General features: G+C 45.4%; 1 protein-coding gene across 8 annotated transcripts in view; it reads left to right on the top strand.

The window, feature by feature from the left end:
• Nucleotides 1-14,913, top strand: part of Prdm2 (PR/SET domain 2) — a 103,499-nt gene that overhangs the window by 69,563 nt on the left and 19,023 nt on the right. For 7 of the 8 annotated variants that reach the window (XM_052177979.1, XM_052177983.1, XM_052177978.1 and 4 more), the window contains 2 exons: nucleotides 18-128; nucleotides 5,147-9,527. In XM_052177979.1, coding sequence (XP_052033939.1) covers nucleotides 18-128; nucleotides 5,147-9,527 — 4,492 coding nt within the window. Of the gene's footprint in view, nucleotides 1-17; nucleotides 129-5,146; nucleotides 9,528-12,323; nucleotides 13,424-14,913 lie in introns of those variants that run through there. The other variant, XM_052177982.1, reaches the window with a different exon arrangement.

Genomic DNA, 14,913 nt, shown 5'->3' with positions numbered 1-14,913 from the left:
TATATGCTGTGTTTCAGGGAAGAAGAAATCACAAGAGAATAAAAACAAAGGCATCAGAACCCAGGCTACACAGCTGAAGTCAAGCGAGCTGGACTCCACCTTTGTAAACATGAGGGGCTCTGCAGAAGGTAAGTGCTGGCCATGCTCCGTGAACTAGATCTGTGTTTATCGCTTCTTTTCCCATTTTGTATCCTGGCTAGCCCACTTGAGAACATAGTGTCAAAGAGCTATGGAGGGCCTAAACACCAAGAAAGCCGTCTGAGTTGACTGTAGTAAGATGAGCTTTCTACACCCTATGTCCTCCTCAGAATGAAACTAATCTCCCATTAAGATGAAGTCAGACATGCAACATGGTTACTATATTCATAAAGAGAGACAGGCAAAGTGACTCAAGTCTTTAATCCCAGCACGAGAGAGGCAGATGCAGGGGGGTCTGAGTTCAAGGCCAGCCTGGCCTATATAGTGAGACTGACAAAAAGTTTTTTATAGATAGATAGATAGATAGGTAGGTAGGTAGGTGGATGGATGGATGGATGGATGGATGGATGGATGGATGGATAAGAAGACAGAGAGATAGGGAGATAGAGATAGTCAGACATGTTGAATGTCATAAAGACAAGACTTTTCAGTTACTAGCGGTGTGACATTTTGATCTGCTCAGTGATTACTTAGGAAAAAATTTTGTCTTGTGTTATACCTTATTATTTATCTGTACTCGTATGTGTATCTTCAGTTAAACCTTTACAAATACCAGACATTTTTGATTTTGTATAGCAGAATGAAGTGTTTCTACTTTGTCAGAATTTAAAAATCATACTTTATGTTTCTCTCCACAAGTTCTATCTTTTTACCTAGTAATATCTCTGAACATTGAAATTCTAGATCTTTCATGATTTGAGAGTTTACAAAGAAGCAGTTTGAAAGTTAATCACTCAACTTACTCTGTTCAACACAGCTGAGTCTTCATATTTGGGACTTTTGTGTGCCTCAGTTTGTTACAGATGAATTTACACTGAGACAAGAGCTTGTTTGAGTTGTTCATTGTGACACAGACAGGCAGGTTTTAGAATATAGGGGTGTGTGTGTGTGTGTGTGTGTGTGTGCGCGCGCGCGCGTGTGCGCACGCAGTGGAAGGTCAATATTTTGAATACCTTTTACGGCCATTTAATTTGTCCTGTCTGTGATGATATCGGAAGAACTGTAGGTTTCATGCCCTTTGAGAGGCAGTAATGGAGGCTCACTCTGTGCGCGCTGTGCATGGCCCTCAGTGTGGCCGAGGGAGTAGGGTAGGAGTCAGTGTGATTTTAAACAGTGTTTAACTGGAAGAAGGGGAGTCCCACTTTGTCCATCTCCAAACCTTCCTTTGTGCTTGACATGGTGTGGGAGGTGAGATGAGTACTCCTAGTCTTAAGTCTAACTTTTGCCTCCTGAGAGCAGCAAATTTGGTAAGACATTTGTTTGAGCAATATAAAAAATGCAAAACAATTTTTATTTAAAAGTAGACTTTGAAGGGGGGCATTGGTTAGCACACACCTTTAATTCCAGCACTTGGGAGATAGAGGCCAGCCTGGTCTACAGAACGAGTTTTAGGAAAGCTAGGGCCACACAGAAACACCCTGTTTTGAGACACAAAAAACAAATAACAACAACAACAACAAAAAGTAGTTTGAAATTTTAAGAGATCTCTTTAGTAACTCAAGAGTTAATATTTTCCTGCTTCACCATAACGAAAAAGACACTTGATGCTCAGGCCCAGTTTTTGGCACTGGGTCAACCTAAGAGTCGCTCTACCTGATGTAGCTGATGACCCAAGGTCTTCCAGCCCTGTGTCTGAAAGCCCAAGAAGGTGGGTAATGCTTTGGGGCCTGGCTTGTCCAGTGTTCTGGGTATCTGAGAGCACATTTGGAATATGCTATTACCACCATTGACTGCTCTTCTGCCTTGTTTAAAGCACGAGAAGTACCAAATGTGTCTAAGGGAGAGCATTCTTATTTCTACTTAGAACCAGGAGCTTACTGCTAAGGAAGTAGCAGCAGATGGTAGAAGTTGGGCCCTCAGGGCTGGAGGGATGGCCCAGTGGTTAAGAGAACTGACTGCTCTTCTGGAGGTCCTGAGTTCAAATCCCAGCACCCACGTGGTAGCTCACAACCATCTGTAACAGGATCTGATGCCTTCTTTTTGGTGTGTCTGAAGACAGCTACAGTGTGTTTACATATAAATAAATAATCAATCTGTTTAAAAGAAAAAAAGAAGAAGTAGGGCCCTCTTTCTAGGAAATAGCAAGAGGGTTGAGGTCTGGGTGTTTAAATGAGCTTATGTTCCTAACTCACGTTTGTAGAAACTAGCATTTGGCCACCTTGAGCATCTCCTCTCTCCACTGTTCCCTGTCTGTGGACAGCCTGCTGTATCCTGACACTTGAGCGCTCTTTCACCTTTGTCTTCAAGATGCATTGTCCAGCAGCACCATGCTTATCTGCTCTCAGCATTCAAGCCTTTTTCTCAGTCTCTTAATCTACCTCGTAGTTGAAGTTTCCCTGATGACTCTTCTGTATTCAGATGCCATACTGGATGCTATTGATCCCATATTTTGATTGCCTCTTTGCTTTTTTCTCTCTCTGCTTGATGCTTGTTCTCTTTGGGTTTAACCTGTATAGCACACTTCACACTACTCTCACTTCCACAGATATGGTCATAGTTTATTGCTGTGTGTAGCTTCTGCAAAGTAAAACTGAACTTTGTAATAATCTTATCCTGCTGTAAACTTAGGACATATGTGTGGAAGGCAGGGAAAAGGGTCCTGGCCGTCTAGTGTGACATGTGCTGTGCATACTCCATGGGGCTCTGTGAGAAAACTTGGCTTAGGAAAACCATAGCTCCGCTGCCTCTTGCAGAGTTTTCTGAACTCTTAGGGCTATGGAAGAAGGGGCTGAATTCAGCAGCATAGCAAGTGGTCTGTCTCACTGGGCTAGTGACATTGTGGCCCACTCCACCAGCATTCATCTTGCATCTTCTTACGTCTCTGATCTGGAAGTGTCTTCAGTTCTTTTCCATCCACAAGCCCATTCTCTTCCTTTATAGAGAACCGTGAAAGAGCTGCTACTATTCCTTGTATTCCCTTCCTTCCCTCTGAGAGTTTGCCCTCACTGTTCTACTGTGGCTGCTGTCTTGGTCACCAGACCTCCCTGTTGGCAAATGGAACACACCCCAGTTTTAGCCCTTTATTTACACTGTATCCTGAAGCTCATTCCTTCTTTGTGCCTTCTTTCCTGGCCACTCCTCATTCTTAAGTCCTGGTTTGTGTTCTGTACCTATGATAAAACTGACCAAGAGCAGCTGTGGGGAAGAAGTGGTTTACTTGGCTTGGGGATTAATGGCCTGTTATTGAGGGAAGACTAGGCAGGACTGAGATAGTGGCTATGGAGGAACACTGCTGGGTGGCTTGCTTCAGAGCTGATATTCCACGACCTTACAGCCTGGGACCACATGCCTAGTGGCTGCATTGCCCACAATGAGCTGGACCTGCCCACATCAACCATCAGTCAAGAACATACCCATATCTGTGTCTATAGGCTAAAGTCACAGAGGCACTTTCCCAGTTGAGATTCCCTCCTCCCAGATAAGACAGGCTAACAAAGACAGTTAGCCTGTCAGTGTCTGGGGTGTAATCCTTCCCTGCATGTCCACTTTCTGGGTGATGTGCAGTTCATTGTTCATTATTAACTCTTCCCTGAGGCAGGTACTCCAGCTTCTTTGTGGACATAGATCTTATGAAATATACTACTTAATCTCTTCACTGAGACACATATTACTGTACCCTAAATTTCAACTCATCCTAAGTAAATTTTTTTCTGCCCCATGTGTATATAGACATCCTCGTTCCTTCTGCAGTCTTTGGTTTGGTAAGCAGGATTATTGCAGTTTCTTGCAGTCCTTTTGGCTTCTCATCACACCCAGTCAACAAGCACATCTTGTCAGCTTCATTTCCAAAGTGCATGTTCTCAGGGTCCGATTACTTCCCACCACTCTCCCTAGCCTCCTGCCTGTGTGTCATCGTCCCGCACCTCTCCTGGAGCAGAGGGCTCTTTTGCCCTCCTCCTTCCTCCACACAGGGCTTCCGTTTTCTTCCAGTGAGCAACATGATTCTCTTGAAAGTGGAACTGAATGACTTCTCTGTTAGATCTTCCTACAAGCTCTCTTTGACTTGGGGCAGCTTCTCGTGGTGTCTTACCCTCAGTTCTGGGCTACTCTAGTCTCCTCCCCTGGCCTGTTCCAGCTCCTTTCTACAGCTTTCCTGACCTTGGGCCTGCTTAGTGTTGTCTTGATTTAGAAATAGCTCATATATTCTACTTGCTGCTTCCTCTGCCCAAGGCATTCTGTCTACCAGATGATTGCATGACTTTTTTTTTTTTTAAGATTTATTTATCTTTTATTTATATGAGTACACTGCAGCTGTCTTCAGACACACACTAGAGATGTTTGTGAGCCACCACGTGGTTGCTGGGAATGGAACTCAAAACCTCTGGAAGAGCAGTCAGTGCTCTTAACCACTGAGCTACCTCTCCAGCCCCTGCATGGCTCTCTTTTTTAATGTCTCTGATCAGCTCTGGCCTCATTAGCAATCTGTCTAATTCAGGGGATGAGTGTAGATTCTGCAGTGATTGAATCATGAGAAATTGGACTTTATAACCAGGCTCACTAGTTAATATTGGCTATTCCAACCCAGTTGCAGGCACTAGTTTTTGGTTTTTTGGATTTGGTTTTTATCGAGACAGGGTTTCTCTGTATAGCCCTGGTTGTCCCAGAACTCACTCTGTAGACCAGGATGGCCTTGAACTCAGAAATCTGCCTGCCTCTGCCTCCCAAGTGCTGGGATTACAGGCGTGCGCCACCACCACCCGGCTCAGGCACTAGTTTTTATGAGCAGAAAAGCTTAGTACCCTGTGGGCATGCTTGTCATGACGCGTCCAGAGTGTTGCCTGACCCTCAGCAGTCCCACTGGAAGGGATTTGCGCCCAGCTCAATCTCCAAATGAAATGATTTTGCTCAAGTATTTTAGCAGCTTCCGGGAGTAGAGTCGTAGGAGTTGACTATACAGCAGCTACTGTGTCTTTATCTCTTTGTGCTACTGCTCCTCTGTGCTCCTTAGGTCCAAAAGAAGAGGATGAGAGGCCTTTGGCGTCTGCACCTGAGCAGCCAGCTCTTCTGCCAGAGGTGGTAAGCCAGGATGCCGTTCCACAGGTGGCTATCCCTCTTCCTGCCTGCGAGTCACAGCCAGAGGCAGATGGGAAACAAGTCATAGACTGTGAGGTCAACAATACGAAGGGAGAGGAAGAGGAGGAGGAGGAGCTGGAAGAGGAAGAAGGGGAGGAGGAGGAGTTGGGAGAAGATGGGGAGGAAGAAGCAGACATGCCGGATGAAAGCTCTGTGAAAGAGCCAGAAATACGGTGTGAAGAGAAGCCAGAAGATTTGTTAGAAGAGCCACAGAGTGTGTCAAATGAAACTTCTGAAGACTTTCCAGATGGGGCCCCTCCTCTCCACATTCCCAGAACTAGAGAGGAGGCCAACGGTGATGTGCTTGAAACATTTATGTTTCCATGTCAGCATTGTGAAAGAAAATTTGCAACGAAGCAGGGGCTAGAACGTCACATGCACATCCACATTTCTACAATCAATCATACTTTCATGTGCAAGTACTGTGGGAAAATGTTTGGCACACAGATTAACAGGAGGCGGCATGAAAGGCGCCATGAAACAGGGTTGAAGAGAAGACCCAGCATGACATTACAGCCCTCAGAAGATCCAGACGATGGCAAGGGGGACAGTGTTACTTCTAAAGATGACTCGAGCCCACCTCAACTTGGGCAAGACTGTCTGATATTGAACTCAGAGAAAACCTCACAGGAAATACTGAATTCATCTTTTGTGGAAGAGAATGGCGAAGTTAAAGAACTGCATCCATGCAAATACTGCAAAAAGGTATTTGGGACTCACACCAATATGAGACGACATCAGCGTAGAATTCATGAACGCCACCTGATTCCCAAAGGTGTCCGGCGAAAAGGAGGACTCCTAGAAGAGCCGCAGCCACCAGCAGAGCAGGCCCCACCCTCCCAGAATGTCTATGTACCAAGCACAGAGCCAGAGGAGGAAGGGGAAACTGATGATGTGTACATCATGGACATTTCTAGCAACATCTCTGAAAATCTGAATTACTATATTGATGGTAAGATTCAGACCAACAACAGCACTAGTAATTGTGATGTGATTGAGATGGAGTCTAATTCTGCACACTTGTATGGCATAGATTGTCTGCTTACTCCAGTAACTGTGGAGATTACTCAAAATATAAAGAGCACTCAGGTCTCTGTGACGGATGATCTTCTTAAAGAATCTCCCAGCAGCACAAATTGTGAGTCTAAGAAACGGAGGACTGCCAGTCCACCTGTGCTCCCCAAAATTAAAGCAGAGACAGATTCTGATTCCGTGGCACCCTCATGTTCCTTAAGTCTGCCCCTGAGCATATCAACAACAGAGGTGGTGTCTTTCCATAAAGACAAGGGTGTCTATTTGTCTTCAAAGCTCAAGCAGCTTCTTCAGACCCAGGACAAGCTGACTCCTCCTGCAGGGATTTCAGCAGCTGAGATTCCCAAATTAGGTCCCGTGTGTGTATCTGCTCCTGCATCCATGTTACCTGTGACTTCTAGTAGGTTCAAGAGACGTACCAGCTCTCCGCCCAGTTCTCCACAGCACAGCCCTGCCCTTCGAGACTTTGGGAAACCAAGTGATGGGAAAGCAGCCTGGACAGACTCAGTTCTGACTTCCAAGAAACCGAAGTTAGAAAGTCGGAGTGACTCACCAGCATGGAGTTTGTCTGGGAGAGATGAGAGAGAAACCGGAAGCCCTCCTTGCTTTGACGAATACAAAATATCAAAAGAATGGGCAGCCAGTTCTACTTTCAGCAGCGTGTGCAACCAGCAGCCATTGGACTTATCCAGTGGCGTCAAACAGAAGTCAGAGGGCACAGGCAAGACTCCAGTCCCGTGGGAATCTGTATTGGATCTCAGTGTGCATAAAAAGCCTTGTGACTCTGAAGGCAAGGAATTCAAAGAGAACCATTTGGCACAACCAGCTGCAAAGAAGAAAAAACCAACCACCTGCATGCTACAAAAGGTTCTTCTCAATGAGTACAATGGTGTTAGCTTACCTTCAGAAACCACACCAGAGGTGACCAGGAGCCCAAGTCCTTCTAAGTCCCCATATACACAGCCAGACCCTGAACTTGGCACTGACTCGAGTTGCTCAGCCCCCACTGCTGAGTCTCCGCCTGAAGTTGTTGGCCCTCCATCACCCCCACTCCAGGCAGCCTCCCTGTCTTCTGGTCAGCTGCCTCCTCTCTTGATCCCCACAGAGCCTTCTTCTCCTCCTCCTTGTCCTCCTGTGTTGACTGTTGCCACTCCACCACCTCCCCTCCTTCCAACTGTCCCTCTCCCCAACCCCCCTTCTGATGCCTCTCCTCAGCAGTGCCCCTCTCCATTCTCGAATGCCACTGCTCAGTCTCCTCTTCCAATTCTCTCCCCAACAGTGTCCCCCTCTCCGTCTCCTATTCCTCCTGTAGAGCCACTCATGTCTGCTACTTCCCCTGGCCCTCCAACACTTTCTTCCTCTTCCTCCTCCTCTTCCTTTTCTTCCTCCTCATGCTCTTCCACCTCCCCCTCACCACCCCCTCTCTCAGCAGTGTCATCTGTGGTTTCCTCTGGGGACAACCTGGAAGCATCTCTCCCTGCAATAACTTTCAAACAGGAAGAGTCAGAGAGTGAAGGTCTGAAACCCAAGGAAGAGGCCCCACCGACAGGTGGACAGAGTATTGTCCAAGAAACATTCAGCAAAAACTTTGTTTGCAATGTCTGTGAATCACCTTTTCTTTCTATTAAAGACCTAACCAAACATTTATCTGTTCATGCTGAAGATTGGCCCTTCAAATGTGAGTTTTGTGTGCAGCTTTTTAAGGGTAAGACTGATCTGTCAGAGCATCGGTTTCTGCTTCATGGAGTCGGAAATATCTTTGTGTGTTCCGTATGTAAGAAAGAATTTGCCTTCTTATGCAATTTACAGCAGCACCAGCGTGATCTCCACCCAGATGAAGTATGCACACACCACGAGTTTGAAAGTGGGACCCTGAGGCCCCAGAACTTCACAGACCCCAGCAAGGCCCATGTGGAGCATATGCCGAGTTTGCCAGAAGAGCCTTTGGAAACTTCTAGAGAGGAGGAGTTAAATGATTCCTCTGAAGAGCTTTACACAACCATCAAAATAATGGCTTCTGGAATAAAGACAAAAGATCCAGATGTTCGACTTGGTCTCAACCAGCATTACCCAAGCTTTAAACCACCTCCATTTCAGTACCATCATCGAAACCCTATGGGGATTGGGGTGACAGCCACAAACTTCACCACCCACAATATTCCACAGACTTTCACTACTGCCATTCGCTGCACCAAGTGTGGCAAGGGTGTGGATAATATGCCTGAGCTGCATAAGCACATCTTGGCGTGTGCATCTGCAAGTGACAAGAAGAGGTACACGCCTAAGAAAAACCCGGTGCCCCTCAAACAGACCGTGCAGCCCAAAAACCTCGGAGTGCTGCTCTTAGACAACTCTGGGAAAAATGCCTTCAGACGGATGGGGCAGCCTAAGAGACTGAGCTTCAATGTGGAACTCAACAAAATGTCTCCAAATAAGCTCAAGCTAAGTGCATTGAAGAAAAAAAATCAGCTGGTACAGAAAGCGATCCTTCAGAAGAACAGATCTGCGAAGCAGAAGGCAGACGTGAGGGACACTTCTGAGGCGTCCTCACATATCTGCCCTTACTGTGACAGGGAGTTCACATACATCGGCAGCCTGAACAAGCATGCTGCCTTCAGCTGTCCTAAAAAACCCCTTTCTCCTTCCAAAAGAAAAGCTTCCCATTCATCTAAGAAAGGTGGCCACGCATCATCTTCTAGCAGTGACAGAAACAGTAGCAGCAATCCCCGGAGGCGGACTGCAGACACAGAGATCAAGATGCAGAGCATGCAGGCGCCCTTGGGCAAGACCAGAGCCCGGAGTACTGGCCCCACCCAAACCTCACTGCCCTCCTCATCCTTCAGATCCAGACAGAATGTCAAATTTGCAGCTTCAGTCAAATCCAAAAAAGCAAGCTCTTCATCCTTGAGGAATTCTAGTCCCATAAGAATGGCTAAAATTACTCATGTTGAGGGCAAAAAATCCAAAGCCGTGGCCAAGAGTCACTCTACTCAGCTCTCAAGCAAACCGTCCCGAAGCCTGCATGTGAAAGTGCAGAAGAGCAAAGCTGTTCTGCAGAGCAAGACTGCCCTGGCCAGGAAGAAAAGAACAGACCGCTTCATAGTCAAAGCTCGAGAGCGGAGCGGGGGCCCAGTCACTCGAAGCCTTCAGCTGGCAGCTGCTGCGGACCTGAGTGAAAGCAGGAGAGAGGACAGCAGTGCCAGGCATGAGCTGAAGGACTTCAGGTAAGCCCAGAGCTTGGGGAGGTGAGGCCTGCCGGAGAGCTGTAGCTGGCCTGGAGGATGTCTCCCCTCCTATAGAATACTGACATGAGCATTTTAGCACACTGGCAGTTGGCGTATTTGTAGCATACCCTTGCTGCTTTGACTGCTGCACAGATGAATAAATACAGTTTATTTCAGACTTAGTACTCACAAAGTGGTACCATTTCTTTAATTTCTGGATGGAACTTGAACCCAGTTCCCTGTGTGAAAAGATGAAGTCCTCTTAATTTACATCTTGGAAAGTGTTTCAGTGCCACTCATGTTGGTTCCTGGTCCTACATTGCTCCTTGGGGTTAGGTGGGTCACAAGTCCACTAGCGATCTCAGTGCACTCTTGTTTAATAGTTTGTGACTTAAGCATAGTTAATAATGTGTAAAACTGTTGTTAAGACTTCTATTTGCTAGTGTTTGAATTTAAAATTTTTTCCACTTTGCTTAAGATAAAACAACCATATATCTTTAAAATGCCTTAATATTGCCCTCCAGCCCTCTGCCTACAGCAATAGTGAGGTCAGCAGTCGAGGTTCTAATGGGGAAGAAGAACAGGCCAGGCCCGGGGCTCATTGCTTCTCCTGTGATGTTAGGTTTCATTGTAGATCTGAGCTGACCTTAACTGCCTTATTCCATATTCTCCCCATATATATATATATAAATAATATATGGTTCTCAGGGACAGAGTGATGTGGCCCTAGTATAGTCTGTTTTATTGACTTCTCAAGCTGAGTTGATATACACTTGGTTTCCTTCTCATTCCCGAATAATGCCCACGGGTCATTGGCCATCAAAAGGCTACTCTGCAAATATATGGACACCTTCTGTGCAGCCTGTCTTGATTCTGGGCTGTCATGGCTGTAATTCTGGGTATTGGAAACAGAGTTAGGGACAGCTGTGGAGTGACTTGTTTTGGAGAAGACCTAAGCATACCAAGGTTCCAGTGTCACTCAGGTAAAGTTGGTGCTGTGTGCCTTGAAATGTAGCAAAAGAAAGCTCTAGACATTGGGCACAACAGTTTCAACAGTTTTCTGTATGGCAGAAGGATTGAGATTTCTTTGAAGGTACTTCAAAACATGCTGAGTGTTAGTTGCTGTCAATCTGGTTATGTTTAGCCATGCAGGTGCTTGGGCAGCATCGTTGAGTTGGCCGTAGTGATGACAAGCACTGTTTTCAGCAGCCATGCTCCTTACTTGTTACTGGCCTCTGGTCTAGGGAATTCCACACCAATTGAACATTGAACCATCATTTTCATGGGTTAGTTACCATGCAGGTGATTGGTGTTTTAGAATGTATTTTCTTCTAGTGTTTTCTAAAAGAAATAACTATTTTGTACTGAATCCTGTACTGTAGACTTTTCAGGGGTAAATGTATGAAAATGTAAGAACTAAGCTTACATGTATAAAGTTCACGTGCTTCACTCTTATCTGGTGTTTTAAAGATTCCCTAAGGCTAATGTGTCCCAAAATTTGTCTCTTTTCTTGCTCCAGTGGATTTTAAACTATTTTGAAAGTTAATAGAATTATATTGCTGGAGTTAAAAGTTGGCCTAAAAAGCACCACTTAAAGCTATAATAGATAACAAAATCATAAGTATTGTGCTCATTAACAGACAAAGTGAGTTGTTTCTATTGACTAATCCTTTTCCTTAGTTACTGCTCCTGTGTTGTAGACAGATCTGCAGGATGAGGGACGTCATTCAAGATAGCCTCCAAGAGGCTATGACCTTATGTTTTGGACAATTAAAAACCAAATGTCCACTTGGACATCGTGTTTGACTATCTAGACATGAACGTGGGCATTTCTGCAGAGTGTATCTCAGTCATTAGTACCCTAGCAAACAGAGACAACAGTAGGACTCCTTCCATGCACCAGCTGTCCTCTAACTCAGGGTTAACCTGAGCTCATTTTCAGTGCTTGCGTGCTGTGTGCTCATTAGGGAGGAATGTTCACTGATGGTGGTCCTCAGCTCTGGTGTTTGTCTCAGTTGGCTTAGAGGAGACTCCGTGATGCAAGGAGCTGTCATGCGTGGGAACTTCGTGTGGTTTGTTTCTTCCCTGCTTGTTGATTGCAGCAGACTTATGATTCTAAGTCATGTCCAGTCAGACACTCGCACTACAAGCCAGCATAGGGTTCAGCATAGTTTTCAAGGACATAGATGGAGCCATGACCAAGTATTGAGCACAGCACCCACAGATTCCCGTTGGCCACTTCCGGAAGCACCAGCTGGTTTACCATTCCAGGATAAAGAGCCATATGCTCCAAATGCTTTTTCCACAACAGAGCCACCAAAAAAGCTGGCGAGCCTCTCCTGAGTCTATCACAGTCTGCCTGGACCGTCTTGCTACTTACTGCCTTTGGATTGGTTGCTGAGAACTCCTTTCCAGAGAGGAAAGCAGACTCTTCCCATGTTCTTCCCTGTAATCCAAAGAGCTGCTCTATCCAAGCAATGCTTCCATTTTTCATGACACCCCTCACCACTATGTCCAGAAATTAGAACACTAGAGAAGAAGCAACTCCAGGGTAGGTTCTCCTCTGACACTACCAGGTCCTGAGTCAGCAAAGCACCCCCAGCCCGCCACAGACCATGGGCAGGAAACAGCCCTATGCCTTTGGAGCGGGAGCCATGTTCCTAATGATTAGATTTGTTTATGTGTTTCTGTCTTGGTGACATTTGTCTTACAGTCTCTCCACCTTTTTCTTTAATATGGTCAGTTCTTACAAGGTTGTGTATGTTGTCATTTATCTTCAGTTTTCTTATTTTCTAGGAACTTCCTGTAGAAAAGTTCCCCCCACAAAACCTTAACTGACTAAAAGATATTGCATGCTCAACTTAGGATAAGCACTACGGCAAAGGATACGAAATCTACCCAGCTTGCAAGACCAGTTGAAGCTGACTCAAAAGCTGTACCATACAGCCGCTTACCGACAGACAGGCTTCTTGCCCTGGGTAGTGTCAGGCATCCGTCTCTTTGGTGGAGCTCACGTGTGTGCTGGGCTCTCAGGGGATTGAGATCCAAAGAGAAGGGTGCCATGAAATGGGCTAGATGGACTGGCTCTTCCGCATCACCGGAACTGGCAACTCAGCTCTGAGTGTGGCCCTTGAGTCTGGCAGAGAGCAGCTATAAGAGAGCAATTGAACTGAACCTTGCAAAGCAAGTGCCCTTGTTTTATGAGTGGTCCTAGTTTCAGGGATTACAGATCGGGTGCACCCACCTCAAAACGCTCGCTTACACCAGCCCTTGATGCCTTTCTTTCATGTGACTTATACAGAGAAGCATTTAGTTGATCCCTATCCCTCTCCCCTTTTAAAAAAAAATCATAAGCCGATTGCCAGCATAATGCAGAGGAACCCAGATCGGATAGGACTCCTTCTCATGCCTCTGTTAGTGTCATGTTTGTGTGTCCTACTGGACAGTCTCCTCTTACTGTCTGGCACTAATTTATAGCTATTATATTACGAGATGCTATGTAGCAGTATATCAGTGCACAGAAAGCATCCAGGCCTGTATAGCTGTTTGTATCTGCACACCAGGCCTTACTTTTGTCTCAGTAGATTCAAAGCAACAGATCGGTCTCTTCCTTCTATAGCTGGTCAGCACCACTTCTCCATGAGTGCTGATGCTTCCCCCAGATAATGACTGAGGTGGTGGAAAATGGCTACATTTTATTCATACTGTGTTGTATACTCAACCTTAACAGTAATCTACCTCTTAAAATTTGTAGTTTAAATACTTGTTTGATGAATTTGTGCCACTTTAATCTTTCACTATCATTCCCACTTTGTTACATTTCTGTTAAGGAGACTTTATGTTGGAATACTGTATAAAGCATTTGTAGCAGTTTAAAAATAAAATATTTAAAATTATTTAAATTGTTTTGGGTGCTTCAATTGTATTATGTGATTTCCAGCTTACGTTTGTGTTTGCATTGTTAATCCGGACAGTGTCTGCTGTACTGAAGTTTGCTGTTAGTTATTTTATTGCTTCTTGTCTCAAAGTGCTATAAAGATTATTCTAATGAAAACATTAAAATTTATAATTTGACATACAAAAGGGATTGTTGTTGATTTTAACCAATGTAGCCTTGACAGAGTTTTTATTACAGACACACAAGAGTGATGTTTGCTACTTTACCCCTGTTAGCATGGATACGTCCTCTGTCTGTCCGATGTCTGAGAAAGCTCTTTCTTCATGTTATTTAAAAAGCCTGATGACTAGGGGAGAACTGGATGATACAGTCTATATCATTGTAACTAATAAACACTTTGTAAACACTTGTGAAAGGACTGCATTTTGTCCATAAAGGGGAAACAGGCCACTTGGGCCTTGTTTGTGTGTGGACGGTGTAGTCAGCCCTTGGCCTGGGACCTCTCTACCTGTGTCTGTGGCATCAACCAAAGTCTTGCTAAGTGTAGTTGATTCCTCTTTGATATTAGACACTTAGCTGGGTCAAGAAGTACCTTGTGGAGTGTTTGAAGAATGCAGAGGACTGGGGGAGTTGTCACCTGAGATCTCAGCTGCTTCTGTGCTGCCTGCAGTTTAGTTTGCAGATTGACTTTCATTGTTCTCCCAAGCAGGAATCAAAGAAGCTTGTGTTAACTTTCTTCCAAGGCTGTTGTTTTAAAGTGTGGATAGAGGAGGCATTTCCTGTATTCCGACACTCGCCTCCCATCCTAGAGTCTTCTGTCTGACCTTCCTCCGGACTGCAGGCCTAACAGTGTGTCCTGATAGTCACAAGTCTACCTACTAGGTTCCAGGAAACCTGGTGAGAAGGAGGGGAGGGTAAAGGAAATTGGGAATGTCTTGAGCAGTAGTTCTTGTGACATTGTGCACAAATGCATACAGATGTACAGCAGTGCCCTGCCAGGAAGCCAGATCTTGGAGATACTTAGAAAGAAGCAGCCTCCCTCCCACCCTGTCTGCTTAGCATTCGTTCATGGTACCCTTGTACTTTCCTAGTGTTTGGTGGGTTAGCTGTGGATGAGTGCTATTTTCTGGGTCTTAGTTTCCAGTGTGCAAAAGTGGATTCCAGAAAGCAAAGAGTGGCTTGCTGCTGGGTCTGCATGCAGTCCCACCCACACCCATCAAGAACAGGGTGTGCTGCTCCCATTCTCTGTGGCATCTGACAGGCGCTGGAACCTCAGACACATTTGCCAAATTGGAATAGTTTCCAAGAAGCCATGCGGTCCATGTCCGTCTGGAGGAGCTGCTCTGCTCCAGAGCTCTTCCCTTTATGCAGAGTGAAATATTTTCTAAACATTAGAAAGCTCAATTATTGGAGCCTTCTGTCCCTTCCACTGTTTGAAGACACCTCATGTCATTTCCAGTAATGAATCCCAGGATGGCTATTGTAATA

Source organism: Apodemus sylvaticus, chromosome 3 (genome assembly GCF_947179515.1).
Source record: "Apodemus sylvaticus chromosome 3, mApoSyl1.1, whole genome shotgun sequence".
Lineage (NCBI taxonomy): Eukaryota > Metazoa > Chordata > Mammalia > Rodentia > Muridae > Apodemus > Apodemus sylvaticus.
This window is presented reverse-complemented; position numbering and strand designations above follow the sequence as displayed.